The sequence below is a fragment of the Cavia porcellus genome, unplaced genomic scaffold (assembly GCF_034190915.1).
Source record: "Cavia porcellus strain 051 isolate PalLab524CR breed Dunkin Hartley unplaced genomic scaffold, mCavPor4.1 scaffold_1, whole genome shotgun sequence".
In the NCBI taxonomy this organism is placed as follows: Eukaryota; Metazoa; Chordata; class Mammalia; order Rodentia; family Caviidae; genus Cavia; species Cavia porcellus.
In genome coordinates, this window is record NW_026947484.1 from 28,191,207 (window position 1) to 28,214,373 (window position 23,167).

Consider the following 23,167-nt stretch of genomic DNA (forward strand, 5'->3'; position numbering starts at 1 on the left):
AGACAAAAACAAAACAATAAATGTAATGCAAAACTTCAAAACAAGGCAACAGCAAATCCAAAGTAGCTCCTATAATATATCTTGCTATTTTTGAAATAGCTGCCCATGCCATCTGATATAACAAAATTAAACAAAACAGAACCAAACCAAACCAAACAATGAAAATGATACAGCACTTCCAAACAAGATAATAGGGAATCAACAATGGCCACCACCTTCAGAAGGAGGTCCCCCATAGAGGCCATACTGTGTATTGTCATCCTCCAAATAGATGATTGGACTACTGGCTTTAGGCCTGCAGTGTCAATGAAACATTAAACACTGTAAGCATTAAGTTGTAATTTACTTTAACAGCTATCATTGCAGCCTGCATTTCTCCAGATCAACTGGTCTTAAGGGGTGGGCGTGGGGGGAACCCTGGCTTTTCTTGTCTCCCAGCCCATGCACGGTGAGCCTCTGTTGGCCTTGTGCATGGCACCAACTCACAAGAAGTGGCTGGCTTCTTGTTCTTCTCCCTGTGGCCTGTGAATGGTGTTAACAGGAAGGAGCTGGTGTCTGGCTGTCCTCCCTGTGGCCTGTGCATGGTGCCAACTCACCAAGAACTGAAATTCTTTTTTTTTTTTTTTTTTGGTACCAGGGATGGAACTCAGGACCACGTGCTTGCAAAGCAGGCACTTATGCCGCTGAGCTAAATCCCCAGCCCTTAAATTCTCATGAATAGCAGCTTGACTTAAAGATAGAAAGAGAAGAAAAAGAGATTTAAATAAACTCTGAATTGAATAAATACCCATTGTCAGTCAGAGATTAAATTAATATAATGTGCAGTGACTCATGGGAATCTTAACTGGATATTTGTATGGAAAGGACAATCTTTAGGTAGGTCTTACGGACATGTTTATTTAGAAATAATTGGATGGAAATGCTTTAGCATATTGTTTTGATGGGTTCTATTAACAGATGACAGGAATAAAATGAACATGTCATGAAGCTTTACAGTCTTCTTTAGGATAAATTCTTTTGGAAGAACAAAGCAGTATAAAAACTGTTAGTGCCTTTGAAATCTAACACACACAAAATAGGGCTTGCAGGCTCTCAAATTGTAGCTTTCATGTTGTAGTAATGAAACAGTATAATCACTTTAAATAATTATGCCACCTTTTATAGCTTTTACAAAGTGTTATAAATTATAAAGAAAGTGTTATAAATTATAAAGAAATCCAAAAATCTAAATGGTATCTTGGGTTTGATCTTGTCTTATGTCATCTGCTAGGTTTTGAATACAGTGAGTCAGAAAAATAAGTATGTTGTTAAATAAAAACGTATTTGACTAAGTTTATGATAACATAAAGATGACAGTCATTTACAGTAAATAATTTTACAGTTAGTTTTGCTAATAATTTTGTTTGTTTTATATCTGTAGGGGCTTTTGTGGTAATTCTTCTGAGCCTGGCTGACATTAAAGATAAAGAAAATCCTAGTTAGAGCTTTCTTTCTTTTTTTTTTTTGGTGGTACCAGGGTTTGAACTCACAACCTCACACTTGCCAGGCGGGTGCTTATACCACTGAACTAAATCCCCAGCTACGTGGAGCTTTCCTGATTAAATATAATTATTATAGGAGGAATGAGGTGGAAAGAATTTATAAAATGTAGCTAGGTAAATAGCTTTATACATTTATTTATAGCCTTTTACCTTACTCATTTAATTTTATATAGCGTAAAATGATTTGAAAGTTTAAACTGAAAGGCTATTTATACTCTTTAAGATAGTGGCTTTTTAAAATAATGGAGTAAATTTTCACGAACAAATAAAGTATATTTGACACATTTTGAATGTGCCTGAATTCTAAACTTGAAAATCAGTGCCTGTTTATTTTATAGCAATGATAATTGTACTGGTTCAGTAGCTTCTTCAGTTCTAATATTATTTAGACAGTGTAGGCTTTGGATGATAATTTTATTCATGCTAGCTATATAAAATTAACCAAGGTATGGTAACTTAGGGAAATTGTCTGAAAAATTCTTCCCTTTATAGAATGAAGAAGTGAATCTTTACTGAGACTGTTCCTCTGACGTTAAAAGAGATAGTGTAATTATATTTTGCACACTATTGGCTCTACCAAGATTACATTGTTGAAAGTTTGAATAAGTTGATAATAAAAAGTTTTATTCCTAAATTGAATGTCAGAAAATTCTGACCTTGCTAAGTCATTAAGTTATCTAGGCTGAGCTTGAGCTTGCAATCCTCCTGCTTTAGTGTCCCAGAGTGCTAGGCTTAAAGGCATGTTCCACTGTCCCCTGGCTCCTTTATGTATTGTGTATGTCTGCTTTGATGTTACAATTGGCAGTGTTGAGTAGTTGCTATTGAAATCATATGATCTGAAAAGCTTAAAATCCTTATTAATTGGCCCTTTAAGAAAACAATTCTTTATATTTAAGTCTTTTGTAATTAGATTGTATTAAAGTTATGGAGTTGGTTTATGAGGTTAGTATTTTCATGTTTTATTTCCCTTCTAAGAAAGAATACATAAAAAGGAGCAAAACATGGTTATTTTGAGTGTTATTTTCCAGTTTTCTTATCTATGTGTAAGGACTCTACTATTTTGTTATAAGGACTAAATGAGAAATGTAGATAAAATACTTAGATTAGAGTGGGGCACCCAGAAGGAAGGTAAGCTATGGGAAGATATTATCAGTGAAAGTCTTGGTGCCTGAATAGTGTAAATGGTATGTTTTTAGATTTTGGAATGCTTATAGATACAGTTTGTAGAGGCCTAATGTATTCAAGGTCTTAATATAACATTGCTGATTAATTTCTCTTCATCTTTTTCTTCCTTCTTTCCCTGCCTTTGTGCCTCATTCTCTTCTTTTCTTCACCATCTTCAGTTTTCCTTCCTTCTGTTTCTTTTTTGATGGGTAAATCATTGAGACTACAAGTATTAACTTCGGGTTACTACTTATAAAGAGAGTAAGCAGATATCCCAATACGTAGAAGATTCTAAGTTATTGTTAAGAACTTAGAAGCAGAAGAATTTTATTTTCCCTTTTTTATGTATGTTGGCAGCCATCTGGGTAGTATGTAAAATTCATTTCTACCACGGCAAGTGTTAGTTCACATCTTTTTTTTTTTTGTCTTTTTTGAGACAGGGTCTTGCTATGCAGTTCAGACTGGCATTGAGCTCACTTTGTGGCCCAGTCTGGTCTCAAACTTACAATGATCCTCCTGCCTCAGCCCCCTGAGTGCCGGCATTATAGCAGTGCACCACCATGCCTGGCTGTTCACACCTTTTTTTCGTAGACCATAGTGCCAAGGGTTCATCTTTAGGTGGTACGGTTTTTAAATTTTTATTTATTTTTTTCTACAAGGTAGGGTAGACATACATTCTCCCTAAGATTTTGAAGGAGACTTAGTTGCAGATCTAGTCATGTGGAAGCTGACCCTAGCAGTTGTACTTAAGTTAGAGCAGTTGGTTGTATTCTTGTTTCAAGTAAACTTATATAAAAGGCTGTTATTTTACTCGATAGTCATTATTAGAAGACCAATTTGAAACTTAGAACCTAATACCCTTAAGTTACTACAAAACCAAAATTGGTATGAATAAGAATAGAGGGAAAAAGGATCTTGTATTTTTTGTTTCTATTAGTGTTTCTTATTATTTTGTGCTAGTTTATAGTCCTTGTAGGTATCACAGAAAACAAGTAAAATTATAGGAAGACGATTACAGCGGTAGCAGAACCTTACATTGTAGTGTTAACAGCTTCATTTCTAAAACTTTTAGGCACCTCATTTGAAATCTTGTCCATAGTAAATGTAATTCTGTTTTAACTCAACTACCTTCTCTTGTTTATTAAATATGTTAGAATTTCTCAAGGAACGTTCCTATCTTTTTAGAGCTAATAACCTAACTGGATTAAATCTAACCTTTATATACCATCGTTTTATTAAAAGTAAAGTTTCTTTTATATTTTTTCATCTTAAGGTTTTTAATAATAAACCAAAAGTTTGACAGGGACAAATGTCAATGTCATGTTTTCCCTCTGAGAACACTGAATCACAGTGAGTGACTAAGGGAGGTTTCTTGAGAACTGCAAGTTGGGCTGGGGACATAGCTCAGCAGCATAGTGCTTACCTGGCAAGTGCAAGGTCCTAAGCTCAGTTCCTAGTACCAAAAAACAAAAACAAAAACAGCCCCCCCCAAAAACCCAATACAAAAAAACCAAACCCCAAATACCCCCCAAATAAAAACAGACAAACAAACAAACAAACAAACAACAACAAAACCCCTTGCAAATTGAGTCAATATAAAGGTAGGAATATAATGTTGAATTTACTTTATTGTGTGTATTTGTAGCAACCAGACAATAAGGTTTTAAAAGTAATTCTGTGATTGGAAATAGATAGGAAAGGGGAAAATGGAAGATGAGGGATTGTTTCAATTTTTAAAAACATTTTGCTGAGGGATTAAGACTTTTGTCTTGCCAGGATGTGTGAGAATGTGAGGAGAGTTGTAAGATTTGGTGAAGTACATTTAATATAAATATTCTGTTTCTTTTTTTTTTTTTTTGTCTTTTTCTTTTTTATCAGTACTGGGGATCGAACTCACGACTGCCTGCTTGCAAGGCAGGCGCTTATGCTGCTGAGCTAAATCCCCAGCCCCTAATATTCTGTTTCTTGTACATGAAAAAAAATTGGAACATTTGATTTTGGGAGAATGCAATAAAGAGACATATTGGGAAAAGTGAATTTTATTTTTGATTCCTTGACCAAACTATTGGTTAACTGGCAGCCAGCAGAGACCAGTAAGGATATCCTGACACTTGGTGACCGTAGGGGCCTTAAAGAAGACAGTTTTTAGTTGTTTATGAACACTGCAAAAAGTCCTGGATATGTAACTATGGCTTGCATGTAAGAGGTTGTCTCTGTATTACATCTGCCAGTGTCCTGGTTAGCACTTTGTCTCTTTTATGCCAGATCTGTATAAGAATGTCTAGCTTGCTCTATTGTGGTCTTGTTTCTGTAATTATTTTGTCCTCTTTGTTATATTAGGTGGGCTTTCCAAAAGTTAATGCTTCATCTCCTTGGTGTTTCATTTGCCATAGTCATTATTTTAACTTTATTTCCATGTCAAAATTATGCTTAGATTAAAAGGTCTTAGTTTTTTGAGACTGTATGGGAGACCTGAACTGTAGTATGTAAAGCATATGGGGTGAATTTTTCTAGTCAGTTATCTGGAACATATTAGTAGATCAAAAAATAATTACTTGAAACAATTTGTGCTATTATTTACTGTTGTTTTGAAAATTTAGGTTATGATATTAAAATATTTTACAAATTTTCTTTTCAGTAATCAAACTTATTGTTGCTGTGTGCTTAATGTTTGATGAAGAATGGGAATAGTTTCATGGTGAATTCTGTTTTCTTTAGTCAAAGGCCATTGGTTTGTTGGATGCCGATGTGTATGGTCCATCAGTTCCAAAGATGATGAATCTGAAAGGAAATCCAGAATTATCACAAAGTAAGTAAAAAAGAGAAATATTATGATAAGAGTTGCACCTTTGTTTGGTACCTACTGGGTTGTATCTGGTACTTACTGGGTCGTCATATCAGATACTATAGGTACCTTACACAGCACACGCTATCTATAATGATTCAGAAATCAGATATGGCACCAGACTCTCTGAGTTTGAATTTCAGGAATGGGTATGAGTAAATTACTTTCACATATTTATTTTGGAGCCCTGTGGTGTTGCAGTTGGTGTTACAGTTGCTGTGAAGATTAGTATAAGTGTAATGCACTTAGCACCATTCCTGGCACATAGTAAGTGATTAGAAGTGTTAGATGTTCATTGTTGTCTCTTTACATCAAATGTATGAATGTATAGTAATATTTGAATAGAAATCTATTTGTGTTACAGAGATGAAAGTTATTTTCTTTAAACAGATTGTTGTATTTTTCTTAAAGTATTTTTTAAAAATGCCTAAAATATTTACTTATCACTCAACCTATTCAGTGCATTAATATGGAGAAATATTTTTTGAGTGACTCTACTATTTATTACTCTCATTATTATATTTTCTTATAAATTTATTAAATATAAACCTTTAAGAGCAAAGTAATGCTATGATTAAACTGAAAAATTTGAAAATCTGTCAATTTTTTTGTAAAATAGTTTTATATGAAAGAATTTGATGAAATTTGTTTCTAATTATAATAAATATAAAATTGAATATTTTCTCATTGTTTCTTAATGGGCCTTTTATTTTCCATGGATCTAGTATAAAATGACTGCACTCATTGAAGGATGTATTGAATTATCTATATAGGTAACAGAATTATTATTTTAGTTATAAAAATCAGGCATTGTCACTATTTAAGCTACTTTTGTTTGTGGTTTATTTGTTGGAGTCAATTATAATGTTAAGACTGGATAAGTCTTTATAGACAGTATAATTAAAACATTTAGAAGAAAATTCAAAGAGCTAGTGGTTTAAAATTGACTGTCAGTCATATATTGCAAACAAAAAACTTAGGTAGTTTTTTCTTGTTTAGTGAAAACATAAGCTTGAAAAGCTGTTACTTTAGTTTCTTTATTCTTATCCTTTTAATGCAACATATACTTAGTTTGCCAACATGTGACATCAGCCAAGATGTCAAAACTTTGCAAAGAAGTAGTGAATTTGTGTACTATAAATGATAGTGATTATGTCTGTCTCTTGATTAAAGTACTATGAGACTGGTGCTTGCAGCACATGAGTGCTGGCAAAATGGAGCCTTCAGTGTCATTCTTGTTTTAAAGTAACCTGTCAGACTGTGCCAAAATAAACACTTACCATGAACTTTAATTTCTTTCTTCTTGCTTTACTGATACTGTAATCTTAGATTTGATGTTTTCAAATTATCAACCATTAAGTAGATGTTTTGGTAGAGACATGATACTGAAAGTCTTAGAAATTTGGGGAAAAATACTTGTTTTGTATTGACAACCTGATCTTAATTTGCCTGGGGAATAAATTGGGTGATTTAGACGTCCATTTAAAAGACTGTGGATTCTTATAAATCCAGCATATAAACTATTTTTTGGAGCTTACAAAAACCTGCTACCATTATACTAATTGGCATCATTTTGACATTTCTACGTTTTTATCATGTTGATTTATTGTTATAGTCTTAATTATAGAAAACACTGCAACATAAAATGATCTAGTAAACAATAAAGAAAACCTATGAAAGACTTGTTTTTAGCAGTTCAGGTTTTAGGGATGTGGACCAAGGAAGTGAACCCTAGCTTTTAGGCATTCCTCTATTGCTAAACTAAACTGGACAATCTTAGAGGCTTAGAGGGACTTCAGCCTTACCTGTCTGTCTTTATTACTTAAATAGAAATATGTTAATATAATGTTTGTCAATTTTTTCATTTTAAGACTCTGTGATAGAGTTGGCAGCTCATACATTTATCCACATTCTCTTCATATCTTTTTTCTTTTAGAGAGAATCATAGACAAACCACACTTTTTGCTATTAAAAAATTTTATCTTTGATAGCCAAATTTTATATTTGATTTGTAGAAAAACAAATTTGGTAACTGAAGGAAATTTTTATGTTTTAATAGTTTTTGGGTTTCTGAGAATGTTTGTATCAGCATAACATATTAGTGATTTTTCTACTGTTATGCAAAATTATGCCAATGAGATTAGACAGTTTGTAGAAAGGATATTGGACAAAAATATCAACAAATTGATAATTGTATTGACTGGTAGTTGCTTTGGGAGCCTAATGGTATTTTGAATAAAATCTAGGTGTCGGAGAACTAGCATCTAAGATGAAATACAACCTTTTTTTTTAAAAAGAACAAATTCTAATTATTTTTCTCCATTTTAATTTTCTAAATAAGACAGTATTCAAATTTTGTATTAGAGCATAGCCAAGTTATAGTCTCAGAAATTATCAACTGTAAGGTTTTCAATAGAAAGCAAATGAATATTAACTTGTAGTCACAAACATGTGTTGTGGGATGGGGATATAGCTCAGCAGAATAAGCACCAGCCTGGCAAGTGCAGGGTCCTGAGTTTGATTCCCGTTACCTCTTCCTTTAAAAAATAAAAAAATCCCACACACACAAAAAAGATCTGTTGATAAATTTCTCCAGTGTAGTAGTGTTTTTTGTGACTAGGCTGGGATTTTTACTAAGCTTTCTAAAATGACTTTTGGTAGTAGGAATCTATGTTACTTTCACAGTTTTGTGATGATAAATCACTTTCTGAATATTTGTGAATTTATTACTACTTAGTTTTACTGAACAGTGTCTTTTAATGTACTGAGTTAATGAAGTAGGAAATTTTTAAAACCCACGGAGAAAGAGTGCTAAAATGAAAATGTCAAGTAATTTTGAGAGTGACACAGTGCTTATTAATGACTAAATATGAGATTTTTTGAGTAGGTTATTCTTGTCTTTTCTATTATTGTGGAATAGTAATTTTGCACCGATTTTATAGGTTTTGTTTTATCTGCCCTAATGTATTAAGCTTTTTTTCAAGTTTAGGAATGAATATGTGCATTTAGGAGAATTTGTGGAAAATCAGCTTGAGCAAATGACCATTTATAATAGCACACATCTCCAGTAGAAGCTCTGGTAAGAAGAACAGTAAGATTTCTTAAAGGTAATTTAAATGTATAAAGAATGAGTGTCCACTAGGATATTTCTGAAGTTATCATAGGGGAGTTCGTGAAGCTGTTAATAATAAATTGTCATAGTCAGATCCTATGGAGCTCTAAAACTTCTGACTTATGATTTGTTTCTTTTGCTCATTTTCTGATGGACCCTTGAGTTTCGTCTGATGTTAGAGTTCCTCAGATTATGTTTAAGGATGTTTCTGGGATGTGTTCCTTAAACATGGTGTTACTGAAGTGACTTTTTTTCCTTGCTTTTTTTTGTGTATCTGTTTTTGTCTTGTATTATGGGTAGAATATTAAGTCAAGTAATATATAAATATATATATGTGTATATATATATTTTTAAACATAATGAGGGGTTAAAAGAATCTTAAAAAGTTTGCTCAGGCTTTAGTTGTTTTTACCTCTGAAATATTTCTGAGATGAGATCATCCTCATTCTAGTTCAGCAAAGCAAATGGTCATTCATTTCTGGTTTGTAGTTTTCCATGTAGTTTGAAATGTAAATATGTGCCTAAAGTAGTGAAACGCTTTTCCTTTTTCCTCTGACATTCTCAGTGGAAAAATAATCAGTCTCTTTTTGAGATTGATTCTTAGCTGGGGATTGCAGCAAGTGAAATCAGTGGAAGAATGCTTTGTTCATGCTAAGAACAACTCATATTTTGGTAGCTACTGCCTGTTCAGCTGTTACTTTTGGTTTCCTTTATTGGTGGGCAGCAAATAGGGTTGATAGTCTGTGTTTGTGTGTGTGAAATAGACTGTACATCTTTGTGTTTGTGATTAGCACCTGCCACCAAAGAAGTCTGGTGTTCTTTTTTCGTGTTTCTCTTTTACTTTTTGTGTTATACCTGAACTGTCCTTGAAATGTACAGGATAGGTTATTATATGGCTATGTGTGATGTAAGTTTTTTTTTACAGTGGTTATACTTCTTATTTCTCCTTTCCAGTCTAGTCTCAGGTTAAAAACAAAATAAAACATCTTATTTTCTAACTTTTTGGTAATTTAAAATATCTTCCAAAATCTTAAAATTATTACTTTTCAGCGTCTTTTTCAGATAAGAAAGCTATAATAATTTACTATTATTAGGTAGAGGAGGATTAGCTAGGAGTTTTATTTATAATACTGTACTCTGTTCTGTGCCTTGTGATGCTGTTGAGAACAGACATCATTATTGCTAATCCATAGTTACTGGAATAATTCACTAGATACTTTTAGTGGTACATAACAAAACTTATCCCCCCCCCCCCGACCTTTTGGTTAACAAAAGGTAAAACATTTCAGAAAGTGAGTCATTTAGTGAAGGTAGGGTGTAAAAATGAGTTTTGAATAAGAAGTAAGGAATCCATGAATCGAGCACTCCAGAAAAAGGCATGAGGATACAAGTAATGACACTGCTAAGAGACATGAGAAGTGTTGAGGTCTGAATTTGGCAAGATTAACTAGACAGAAGAGAAATTATAACTGCTACAAAAAAAGAAAAACAAAGAACTATGGCATGTCTTTTAGCTTTCTGGTATATGGCATGTATCCATATGGATAGGGCCCTGGGTTGAGGTGAAATGTTGTTCCTCAAGATTGTTGTCTTAGTTACTTTCTCTTATTTCTGAGACATAATACTGAACATCATCGACAGTTAAGGGAGGAAATGCTCATTTAGTTCACAGTTTGTAGCAGTTTAAACTGTGAGTACTGGGTGAACTTTAATAGTACTGGGTGGGCTACATCCCCAACACTTTTATATTTTGCTTTGAGACAGAGTCTTGCTAAATTGCCCAGGCTGGCCTTGAATTTGCAGTTTTCCTGCCTCAGCCTCCCTAGTAGCTAGGATTACAGCTATGTGTCACTACATCCACCTTTCTCTTCCTCTTCCTCCTCCTCCTCTTCTTTTCCTCTTCCTTCTTCCCTTCCTCCTCCTCCTTTTTCTTCCTTTTTTTTTGAGGAAAAAGTCTGAATGGTTACTAATAGAACTTCTGAGCATTGTATTATATAGCATGAAATGACTGCTCAGGTTGTTCCCATATAACAGTCCCGTGCTAGTCTTTGTTTTGAACTGTTAAACATTTCTTTGCTTACTTATAGGGAGTTGAATCTTTTGAGACTGAATTTTAGCTGTGATAAAAACTATATTGAGAACCCAGCCCTGGGACTATGACAGTTTGGAAAAAGAAGAGGAATTAGTGGGCAGGGTAGCCCATTGTTCTTTCCCCACACTATCCTCAGTGCCAAGCCAAAACAGTACGCGACACTAATGCAGAGACCATTGAGGCTGTTTACTCTGGAGGCTGGTATTTGTAGCAAGTTAGGAGAAGTAGTGAATGTAGAAGTATTTGACACTAAAGTTTTGATTTTATTTTGCTATCTCTGAGGTGGTTCAATTAAGGAAAAAGCAGAAATAGCAGCTTCCAGTTTAATGAGATTTCCACTGGTTATATAAACCACAAAGTTCTGTTTTGAGATGATAGAGTATCTTAAGCTGGCTTCCCCAGAGAGCAGAAACCTGTGTCCTACTAATCAAGTAGTGTAAAACTGGAGTAAAGAAAGAAAGGTGGGGAAACAAGGTGAAAATATGTTACCAATAATCCCTCAAATCTATTAAGGCAGGGGCTGGGGATTTAGCTCAGTGGCATAAGCACCTGCCTTGCAAGCAGGCAGTCGTGAGTTCGATCCCTGGTACCGATAAAAAGGAAAAAGACAAAAAAAAAAATCTATTAAGGCAGTATATTTCAAGATTTCATTTCTTGAGGAAGCACATACCTCAAGGAGATATATGAATAATATTTTGAAATATAGTTTCAAAGATGTCTTCAATAGAATACATAATGAAAGTAAAGTAGCTTGTGTGAATATTTATTGGCTTTATTCTTTTAATTTGTTAAGTTTTAATTTTTTAAAATATAAAATTTGGTAATGTCAAAGCCTAGAACAGAAATATATTTAATAATGGAGGTTTGGAAATGATCAAAGTATATTGGAAATGATATAAGTATGTATGAATCTGCCAAAATGAAACCCACTAATCCATATAACCAAAATACACTATAAAAAAAGAGGACTTAGGAGAACAAGTACTGCTGATCTGTTTTAAGTGCAGTAGTATTGTGGAGACTGGATTCTAGTGTAAGGGCCACATCTTAACTGATTGTCATTTGATCCTTCTGAATTTGGTTTCTTATTTCAAACAAATGTATAGCAGTGTACATTTAATCATAAACCTCAAATACCAAGAGTGTTCTTACTGTCAGATTTGGGCAAGAATAGTAACTAAAAATTGAAGTACTTTAGTTTTAGTAATCAGGAAGAACTGAGTTCAGATGATTTTGTTTGGATATATTAATAGGCATCATAGTCCTTGGAGGAACATTTAGGGCTTTTTTCATATAAATGTTTATCAAAGAGTCTGTGGCTAAAAAAGTATAGATGTGCATGTATTTAAAGAAAGGAGCTTTTTTTTTAAAATCTTGTTACTTGCTGGTTACTTAACTAACACTGGTTTAAAATATAAAATGGTTGTCCTTGAAAGAAAAACTCCACATATTTGAAACATAATGTTAAGATTTGTAGTTGGATTAAAAAAATCAATGCTGAAAGGGCATTTATTTTCATTTAGTAAATATTTATTGTCTCTTAGGTCATCAATAGGCATATGATATGCTTAGTTCTTTGGCTATCTTATCAAATAAGACTTAGTCCCTTAAGATCTTAGAGTGTACACACAAGACATTGTGATTGTAAGCATCAGTAAAAACTGTAATAAAAACAGTTAGAAATAAAAACATGACTCTTTGTGAACTCTAAATAAAACTGGAGCTTTGAGAAGGCTTTGAAGGAAGTGATTTTTTTTGTGAAACTTTGAAAGTGATGCCTGGGGTCTGTTGTAGGAAGGGGTTGAGGATATAAAGTAAGAAGAAAAACACAAGGATTAGGAATAGGAGATGTTAAAAGATAGAGTATAAGTTATTTGGCGTGGTTCAAGCCAGAGTTGCTATGGGTAGTTGCAAGAGTGAGAAGAAGGCCAGAAGGTAGTTGAGAGCCCCGTCATAAATGCCTTCTTGTGATTGTTTGACAGCTGAAGTGTGATTCAAAAGCTGTGAGAAGCTATCATGGGTTTTAGGTAGATGAGTGACATCAGTTTTGTAGTTAAGGAGAGTCACTTGGCAACAGTGTGGAGGGAGGGTAGTAGGACCAGATGGGAAGTAGGAGGCAGTTAGGAAGCTGTTGCAGTGATCCACGTGAGATGGGCTAAGGCCTGAATTAAGTCTTTGACAACAGAAGTAGAGAGAAGGGGTCCTAACTGAAAGGTAGTAGGGAAATTGAATGAATAAGATTCTGCAATTCATTGAATATGACTGAGAAAATGGTTCTGAGGATGGCTTTTGGATTTCTGGGTTGGATGACTGTGGAGATAGTTGCATCATTCATCAAGAGACAGCAGATAAGAAAAAGGAATAAATTTAAGCAAAACAGTGATGAGTTGGATATGTTGCATTGTTTAAATTTTAAAGATAATACAATTTAAAAAAAAAAAAAACAGAATAAAGCCCATGCAAACAAAGCAGGGAAATTAGTACAGAACTTCAAAGCAGGATACTAGGAAAACAATAATGGTTACCTTGCTGTATCTTGTTATCTTCATAACAAGAATGCTGTCCATTTCATCAGATACAGCAAAATCAAACCAAAACAAAGCAGGATAAAACCAATCAAAATAGAACATTGAAAACAATTAATTGGAACAAAACAAAACAGCGAGAATACTGGATTTCAAAGTCAAGATAGAAGGAAATCCCTCATATTTGCTATATTACATACTGTTATCCTCCCAATAGATACTCATATTACTGGCCCCAGGCCTGAAAAATCAACCAAACCATACAAGCATTCAGTTGCTTTTTGTACCTCAGTTGCTATCAACTCAGCCAGTCCTCTGAACTAGCCAGTGCTTATGAGGTGGGGTGTGGGGTGTGGAGTGTTGATTCTCAGCTCTTGTGCCAGGAGGCTCACGGGAGGCACTGACTTTTCTCTTTCTAGGCCCCACATGGCCTGTAAGGCTTGCCAGAAAGGCTGGCTAGTTGGCTTCATGGTAGGCTCCTCCCAGTCCCAACTTGGCCAATTCTTGGGAGATGCTGCCTTTCTCTTCCTGGACCCTGTCTGGCTTGCGTGGCTTACCAGAAAGGCTGACTAGTTGGTTTCTTGTTGGGCTCTTCTCTGCCCCAGCATGGCTGATTCTCTGGAGGCGCTGACTTTTTCTTCCTGGACTTTTCATGGCTTGCTAGTATGTTGCATTTGATGTGCAAAGAGGGTCAAGAGGTTGGTGAGTTGAAAGTTCAGGAAAGAGGACTGGGCTAAAAATACAGATTAGAAAGTTAGACTTCCGGGAGAACATGGCAGACAGATAGCAGCAGCTACGGAGGCTCTCTGAAACACTCAGCTTAGAATTCAGAATGGTGCTGAGTAAGGAATCATAAGCAAGAGGAAATATGCCCCGGTGACCCAAGAATGAACTGGACTGAGAGAAACCAACTGGGAATGCCATCCTGGTGCTATAACAGGAACAGATAAAGCCTCAGCGTGGAAGCTGGAGCCCACGCCATTGGAAGCTGCGATTTGGGTTTCCCACCGCTGCTTCTGCACCGGCTCGGCAGGGAGAGAGATGCGCGGAAGCTCTGAGAACGGGAATTGGTGAACAGAGTTGAGAGTGGGACGGGCGGGGAGCTGTGCATCCACCTCTGGTGAGTGAGGGAAAACTGGGACTGTTGCACAGTCCAGGAGACTCCAACAGAGGACATTCTGGAACCAGGCAGACTTGCGGGAACAGGGCACTGCAGTGACTTCAGTCACCAATTCCCCTCTCAAGCGGGATTGGTGAGCAGTGCCTAGCCCATGTGACGCTGCTGGCTGAGACCCAGTAGGCTAGCACAGCCCAGGTCCCAGCTCCTGAAAGTAGATTGACCTGGAGGAGGGGCCCCACATAGGCTGCCTGGTCTGCAACTTCCTGGTACGCTGCGGTGGGCGGGAACACCTAGCTGGCGCAATTCAATCAGACTGTGGCTGACAGGGAAGGAAGCTGGGCCTCCTATATATACTTGCATATATAAGGAACAAATAATATGGGAAGAGGCAGCAACAAGAAAGGGTCCTCGGCCCCCAATGCTGAGAAAGAGGCAACAGCAGACACAGCACCAATAGACATAAAGCGCTATCTCGAGAGCCTCATAGACAAGTTCAGGAATGAAGTTATTAATGACCTGAAGCTGGACATAAGCAGAATAGTTAGAGAAATGCTAAGCACCACCCAAGAAAAAACAGATGGTGGAATGGAAGAACAAAAAAAGAGGGGAGAATTGTTTGATGGAGAAAATAGAGAAAGCATACAATATGTGAAGCAGGTTCAAAGAGACTACCAGGAAACTAAAAAGTCTATCGAAAACTGGCATAACAGCGTGAAAGAAACTAAGGACAGATTATCTGAACTGGAGGGCAGATTTGTAATATGGGAGCATGAAATGAAAAAGTTCTTAAAAGTAACAAAGAAACAAACAACAATAATACAAAGACTAGAAGATGATAAGAGGGTCTATAACTTAAGAATTAAGAACATAAAAGAAGAAGTAGGGACACAAACAAATGAACTACGAAAGCTACTCACAGAAATAATCCAGGAGAATTTTCCTAATTTAGCAAAAGGTAAAGATACTCAGTTGTATGAAGCATACAGGACCCCAGCCACCTACAACCCAAACAGAGCACCCAGGCATATAATAATAAAAATTCCAGAAATCCAATACCAGAACAGAATACTAAAAGCCATCAGAGACAAGAAAGAGATCACTTACAAGGGAATACCCATCAGAATTACAGCAGACTTCTCTGCACCAACCATCAAATCACGAAGAGTGTGGAGGGAAATAATTCAAGCTTTGAAAGATAATAATCTCCAGCCAAGATTGATATATCCTGCACAACTATCCCTGGAAATTGATGGAAAAACAAGGTGCTTCCAGGATAAAGAGGAACTAGGGGAATTTGCAACCACCAATTCAACTCTACAGAGAATACTGCAAGATATTCTAAAAAAGAAAAATACGAAAAATCCAGAAATAGTGGCAGAGAGGCCACAATGAATGGAGCAGAAAACAAAATGAAGAAGACAGACTGACAACTAATGACAGAAAAAGAGCTCAACAGAAGTGCGGCAGAGAAGATTGGATGATAAGAACAGCTATTTTGGAGAAAATTACGTCTTAAGAGGTAATGCTGATTTAGTATCGTCTTGTTTTGAAGTCTCATCAAGCTTTTGTTCTTCTGTCTCCATTGGTCTAAACAGGTGGTATCTTATTGGATTTTATTATATATGATAGTATAAGCAAAACCTTTTACAGACAAGGGGATTATACAGAAACCATTGTTCATTTTCTGTTAGTTGATTCTAAATACCCTGTAATACGGTCATTCTCTTAAATGGTTTTACATTTTTTTGATATATTTAATGCTACAATATACAAAGTTATACTCAAAGATTTCAAGGACAGAGACAATATGGTAACTACTTTTAAGTCAGGATAATCTTGTGGTGAAACACCATTTTGCTTAAATGGTTATGTTTTGATCTGTGCCGATTTGCTGTTATGTCCTCTTTTATCTCAATTTTCATTTTATTATTTACTTTTTTATCCTTTTTATTAAGGGAAAAATAAATTTAAAAATAGCAGTATATATTATAGTAACCCATTTTGACTTTCCATTATCTTGATTTAAAGCCCTGTATTGCTCTCACCATCTTGTTTTGACTGATGTTCCTCTATTTTGTTTTGCTTGATAGTACCAGGTTCGCAAGTTTAGGCAACAGCAGTGAAGATAGTGGGATTCATTATGACGCCCATTCTGGTTGACTATTATCTACTTTTGAAGACCTATAATGTCTCCAATGTTTTGGTTTTGTTGGTTTTGTTCTTTACTGTTTTGTTCAATTTTATTATAACTAATGATATAGGCAATTCTATTAGAAATAGCGGGAGGCATTATGGTAACCATTGTTGATCACCTAGTATTATGCTTTTACATTATCTATTATGTCCACCCTTTTGATTTGACTGACTGTTCTGTTATGTCACATTTGGTCCTACTCTCTTCCAAAAAAGTAATAAGAACTGTGGGAGCAACAAAACCCAAAATGTGTAATTGGCATTGTACAAAAGAGAGGAAAAGAAAGTGCTCTAAACAATATAACTGCATGTATATTTAAGTGTATAAGATAAATAATGATATTACTGAGTTTTATTGGATCATTGAACAGAACTGTTTGCAGTCTCACTGTTGGAATGTCCACTTTATAAGCTTTAATTTTGTAACTTGAACAACTTGACAAAATGTAATCCATTAACTAGTGATTTCCTACTGTTTATTTTTTTTTCTGTAAATCTGTATAACTTGTACCGTTTCTCTGCTTTTTTCCTTTTTCTCCTTAAATAAAATTAAAAAAAAAAAAGAAAGGTAACATTGTGTATGGTTCACACATGTGTTCATATCGTGTGTGTATACACATATACATAACAAGCAATCATTGAAGCTTTTAGTTTAGATCAGTATCCCTCAGTCAGGAGTGACTTTGTCTCCCAGAACACAGTTGGCAGTGACTAGAGACATTTTTGATTGTCATGACTAGAGAATGCTACTGGTATCTAGTGGATGGAAGCCAGGGATGCTGCTAAACATCCTGTAATGCTAGAGATATCCTCCCACAACACATTATTATCTGACCTAAATTTGGTGACCCAAAAGAGGGAGTCAAGGATATGACTGATAATAGAACTATGGGATATACTTACCTAAAAGGATGGAAAAAGGCTAAGAAAGGGTGATCAGAGAAACAAAGAATATTAGGGAATAATTTCACCCTAGAACACAAAGGAGATAAATTTGGGAGGAAGTAGTGAATATTTTTTAGGGTGGGTAAAAAAATGAGAACTGAAAGTTGTATTTTAGATATAGCAGTGTGTCCATGTTTTCAATTTATGTAACTACTATTTTGAAGACATCTGAGTACAGTGTGTGTTGTGCCCTTTTCTCTCTCTATTTCTTTCTCTCTCTCCTGTCTCTCTCCACTTCTCTTTCTTCTCAGTATTAGGTACTGAAGGTAGGGAGTTCTGAGCTACATCCTTGGTGCCATTTATTTTTTTTTACTTGAGATGGAGTTTTGCTAAGTTTCCCAGGTTAGGCTCAAATTTGTGATTCTCATTCTCCAGTCTCTCAGATTGCTGGTATTACAGGCATGTGTCACCCTACCTGGCTCAGTAGCCATTATTTGTCTGTTGGTCAGTCTTGCTAGATTTAGTGGGCCATTCCTGTAATCCCAATACTCAGGAGGCTGTGGCAAGGGGATCACTGTGAGTTCAAGACCAGTTTGGGTTACATAATGAGTTCAAGGCCATGCTGAGCCACATAGCAAGATCCTAACAAACAAAACAAATAAAAAAAAAAACAAAAACAAACAAACAAACAAACAAACAGAACAGTGTTGTATGAAAAGTGTCTCTAGTTCAGTTTACAACTCCAAAGCATTATGCTGGGCTTTCCTTCAGATAGCTATTATAGTTCAGCATAGAACAAAGGTACTGTGTGTATACTTCCCATTTGTTGCACAGACTGTTTTTTTTTTTTTTTTTGAAGAGTAGGAAAATTTATTGGAGAACAGGAAAGGGGAAGAGGAATAGCTCCTGAGAGATAGAAGGGGTCCTGAATGGGTTGCCCTGTCGCACAAACTGTTGAAAAGATCTTTACCCATTGGCTGAGATTTAATAAATTCAGTAATTGTTACAATTTCATTCAGGATATCCATCAGTGAAATTGATTTTCACTTTTACTGTGTGTGCATGGTGATGCATGGTAGTAAAGAATATGATAACCATCAGTTGTGGTACCATTGCCTTGATTTTTTTTAAAATTTTATTTAAGGAGAAAAAAAAAAGCAGAGAAAGGGTACAAGTTATACAGATTTACAGAAAAAAAATAAACAGTAGGAAATCACTAGTTGATGGATTACATATTGATATCTTAGAAATAATTGTTCAAGTCACAAAATTAAAGCTTGTAAAGTGGACATTCCAACAGTGAGAATGCAAACAGTTCTGTTCAATGATCCAATAAAACTCAGTGATATCATTTTCTATCTTGTACACTTAAATATATATGCAATTATATCACTTAGAGCACTTTCTTTTCCTCTCTTTTGTACAATGCCAATTACACATTTTGGGTTTTGTTGCTCCCACAGTTCTTATTACTTTTTTGGAAGAGAGTAGGACCAAATGTGACATAACAGAACAGTCAGTCAAATCAAAAGGGTGGACATAATAGATAATGTAAAAGCATAATACTAGGTGATCAACAATGGTTACCATAATGCCTCCCGCTATTTCTAATAGAATTGCCTATATCATCAGTTATAATAAAATTGAACAAACAGTAAAGAACAAAACCGACAAAACCAAAACATTGGAGACATTATAGGTCTTCAAAAGTAGATAAAAGTCAACGAGAATGGGCGTCATATTGAATCTCACTATCTTCACAGCTGTTGCCTAAACTTTGGAACCTGGTACTATCAAGCAAAACAGAATAGGGGGACATCAGTCAAAAACAAGATGGTGAGAGTAATACAGGGCTTTAAATCAAGATAATGGAAAGTCAAAGTGGGTTACTATAATATATCCTGCTATTTTTTATTTATTTTTCCCTTAATTAAAAGGATAAAAATAAAAAAGTAAATAATGAAGTGGAGATTGAGATAAAAGAGGACATAACAGCAAAACAGCGCAGATAAAAACATTACTATTTAAGCAGAATAGTGTTTCACCACAAGATAATCCTGACTTAAAAGTAGTTACCATATTGTCTCTGTCCTTGAAATCTTTGAGTATAACTTCGTATATTGTAGCATCAAAGATATCAAAACAATGTAAAACCATTTAAGAGAATGACAGTATTACAGGGTATTTAGAATCAACTAACAGAAGATGAACAATGGTTTCTGTATAATCTGCTTGTCTTTAAAAGGTTTTGCTTATACTATCGTACATAATAATATCCAATAAGATACCACCTGTTTAGACCAATGGAGACAGAAGAACAAAAGCTTGATGAGACTTCAAAACAAGAAGATACTGAATCAGTATTACCTCTTAAGACGTAATTTTCTCCAAAATAGCTGTTCTTATCATCCAATCTTCTCTGCCTCATTTCTGTTGAGCTCTTTTTCTGTCATTAGTTGTCAGTTTGTCTTCTTCATTTTGTTTTCTGCTCCATTCATTGTTGCCTCTCTGCCACTATTTCTGGATTTTTCGTATTTTTCTTTTTTAGAATATCTTGCAGTATTCTCTGTAGAGTTGAATTGGTGGTTGCAAATTCCCCTAGTTCCTCTTTATCCTGGAAGCACCTTGTTTTTCCATCAATTTCCAGGGATAGTTGAGCAGGATATATCAATCTTGGCTGGAGATTATTATCTTTCAAAGCTTGAATTATTTCCCCCCACACTCTTCGTGATTTGATGGTTTGTGCAGAGAAATCTGCTGTAATTCTGATGGGTGTTCCCTTGTAAGTTGTCTGTTTCTTGTCTCTGACAACTTTTAATATTCTGGTCTGGTATTGGATTTCTGGAATTTTTATTATTATATGCCTGGGTGCTCTGTTTGGGTTGTAGGTGGCTGGGGTCCTGTATGCTTCATACAACTGAGTATCTTTACCTTTTGCTAAATTAGGAAAATTCTCCTGGAATATTTCTGTGAGTAGCTTTTGTAGTTCATTTGTTTGTGTCCCTACTTCTTCTTTTATGTTCTTAATTCTTAAGTTATAGATCCTCTTATCATCTTCTAGTCTTTGTATTATTGTTGTTTGTTTCTTTGTTACTTTTAAGAACTTTTTCATTTCATGCTCCCATATTACAAATCTGCCCTCCAGTTCAGATAGTCTGTCCTTAGTTTCTTTCACGCTGTTATGCCAGTTTTCGATAGACTTTTTAGTTTCCTGGTAGTCTCTTTGAACCTGCTTCACGTATTCTATGCTTTCTCTATTTTCTCCATCAAACAATTCTCCCCTCTTTTTTTGTTCTTCCATTCCACCATCTGTTTTTTCTTGGGTGGTGCTTAGCATTTCTCTAACTATTCTGCTTATTTCTAGTTTCAGGTCATTAATAACTGAGTTGCTGAACTGATCTATGAGGCTCTCTAGATGGCGCTTTATGTCTATTGGTGCGGTGTCCACTATTGCCTGTTTCTCAGGGTTGGGGGCCAAGCGACCTTTCTTGTTGCTGCCTCTTCCCATATGCTTTGTTCCTTATATATGCAAGCTTATATAGAAGGCCCAGCATCCCTCCCTGTCAGCCACAGCCTGATCGAATTGCGCCGGCTAGGTGTTCCCGCCCACCGCAGCACATCAGGAAATTGCAGACCAGGCAGCCTACACGGGGCCCGTCCCTCCAGGTCACCCTCACGTTCTGGGATCTGGGTTGTGTTAGTCCACTGGGTCTCAGCCAGCAGCGTCAGGTAGGCTAGGCACTTCTCACCAATCCCACTTGAGAGGGGGATATGTGGCTGAAGTCGCTGCAGTGCCCTGCTGCCGCAAGTCTGCCTAGTCCCAGAATGTCCTCCGCTGGAGTCTCTTAAACTGTGGAAAAGTGTCAGTTTCTCTCACTCACCTTACCACAAGTCAATGCACAGCTCCCTGCCCGTCCTGTTTTCAATTCCGTTCGCCGATTCCCATTCTCAGAGCTTTCGCGCGTCTGTCTCCCTGCTGAGCCGATGTAGACGCGGCCCCCACGCGCCGGGAAACCAAATCGTGGCTTCCAATGCCGTGGGCTCCAGCTTCCACACTGAGGCTTTTCTGTTCCTGTTATAGCACCAGGACTGCATTCCAAGTTGGTTTCTCTCCTCCCAGTTCATTCCTGGGTCAGCAGAGCATATCTCCACCTGCTTATGACTCCTTACTCCACACCATTCCTGAATTCTAAGCCAAGTCTTTCAGAGAGCCTCCGTAGCTGCTGCTATTTGTCCGCCATGTTCTCCTGGAAGTCCCCATTGCCTTGATTTGTGCCAAGTTGCTGGAGGTTTTACTTATCATTACTTTTTGAATTACTAGAAAAGGCCTGGCCAGCAAAAGGCCAAATAGTATGTATTTTCTCCCAAATGATATTAGTATTAATATGAAAATAGTTTTATCTTTTTGGATCATCTGAGTTTTTTTTTTTTTTTTGTGACTTCCAGAGAACCAGTTAATCCCAGCTCCTGAATCCTTTTTATCTGTAGCTCACTATTCCTGCTGAAAAATTGGTTTCAGATTTTCAGAAACCAGGTATACTAGTAGAAGAACATTAGTTTTATGTCTGACATAACTTGGTAAGAAGGCTAGAAATATCTCCATCAAAAACAGATTAGTGATAACGAAATATGTCAAAACAAGTAAAAATCAACTATAATTATTACTGCTGGTAATCATCTCTAAGACGTTTTCATAGATGGAAAAATATACCAGCTGGTTGTGGGGATGCTTGCCTGTAATCAGTATCTAGCTACTCAGGAGGCCGAGGGGGAAGACTGCTTAAACCTAGGGGTTGGAGACTACCATGGGCAACACAGTGAGACTTGTATTATGAAAGAGAGAGACAAGTAGGTGTAGAGGTAGAAGTAGAGAGACAGACAGACAGAGACAGAGAGACTGAGAGAGGAGAGATATTAATTACAGAATAACTTGTGTATCAAGGCACTATCAAATCATTTTGAGGAACTTGTCTGGGCATTAGCATGCAATCAGAAAAAAGAAACCGATTCCTGTATTACCCAAACTGCAAACAAATGTTGTCATCTGATGTGTTGGAATGGCTGTGAACCTTCTACTTCTTTGGATATATGTGTGGAAAGAGTATGAGACTTAGCAAAAATAGGCCTAACTTCAAATCTGTTTTGCTTCTCTTGCTGTTTAATTTTGGACACAGTAGTTTAACTATTGATTTTTAAAAACTACTTGACATGAAGTTTATGTGAAGTTTGTTGACAGCTTGTCCAATATCACAGCTAATATGTGGCTAATTTCTTATCATAAATAATATTTACATCACTAAAAATACCTAAAGATCAACTTTAGTTCTCACTTTAGACTCTTCCTGAGTCTATGGGACCCACTTCTTTCCTTCTTTTGTCTTCCCCACGATGCTATATTCTATATATTCAACTATAGAGTAGTGGTTTTCTTTTTCCAATCAGATTTTATTGGCATATTTTAGATATATAATGATCACATTCATCATAGAGAATTTGTACCTGTACATGATATAACTTGTTTTTTTTTAACCATTCCCCATCCTCCTTTTAACCCCTCTACCTTTCCCATTTGCAAAAGCTTTGTTTCCAGTTTTTTTCTTTTTTTGAAGAGAATAAAACCAAATGAAACAAAACAGAATAGCCAATCAAAACAAAACAATGAACATGGTACATGACTTTAAAACAAAATA

The 23,167-nt window shown here is 35.9% G+C and overlaps 1 protein-coding gene across 3 annotated transcripts in view; it reads left to right on the forward strand.

Moving 5' to 3' along the window:
• The window catches only part of Nubpl (NUBP iron-sulfur cluster assembly factor, mitochondrial), a 239,322-nt gene that overhangs the window by 39,647 nt on the left and 176,508 nt on the right, over positions 1-23,167 (forward strand). For all 3 annotated transcript variants that reach the window (XM_013147006.3, XM_063246482.1, XM_003464764.5), the window contains one exon: positions 5,424-5,514. In XM_013147006.3, the coding sequence (XP_013002460.1) occupies positions 5,424-5,514 (91 nt within the window). The remainder of the gene's footprint in view (positions 1-5,423; positions 5,515-23,167) is intronic.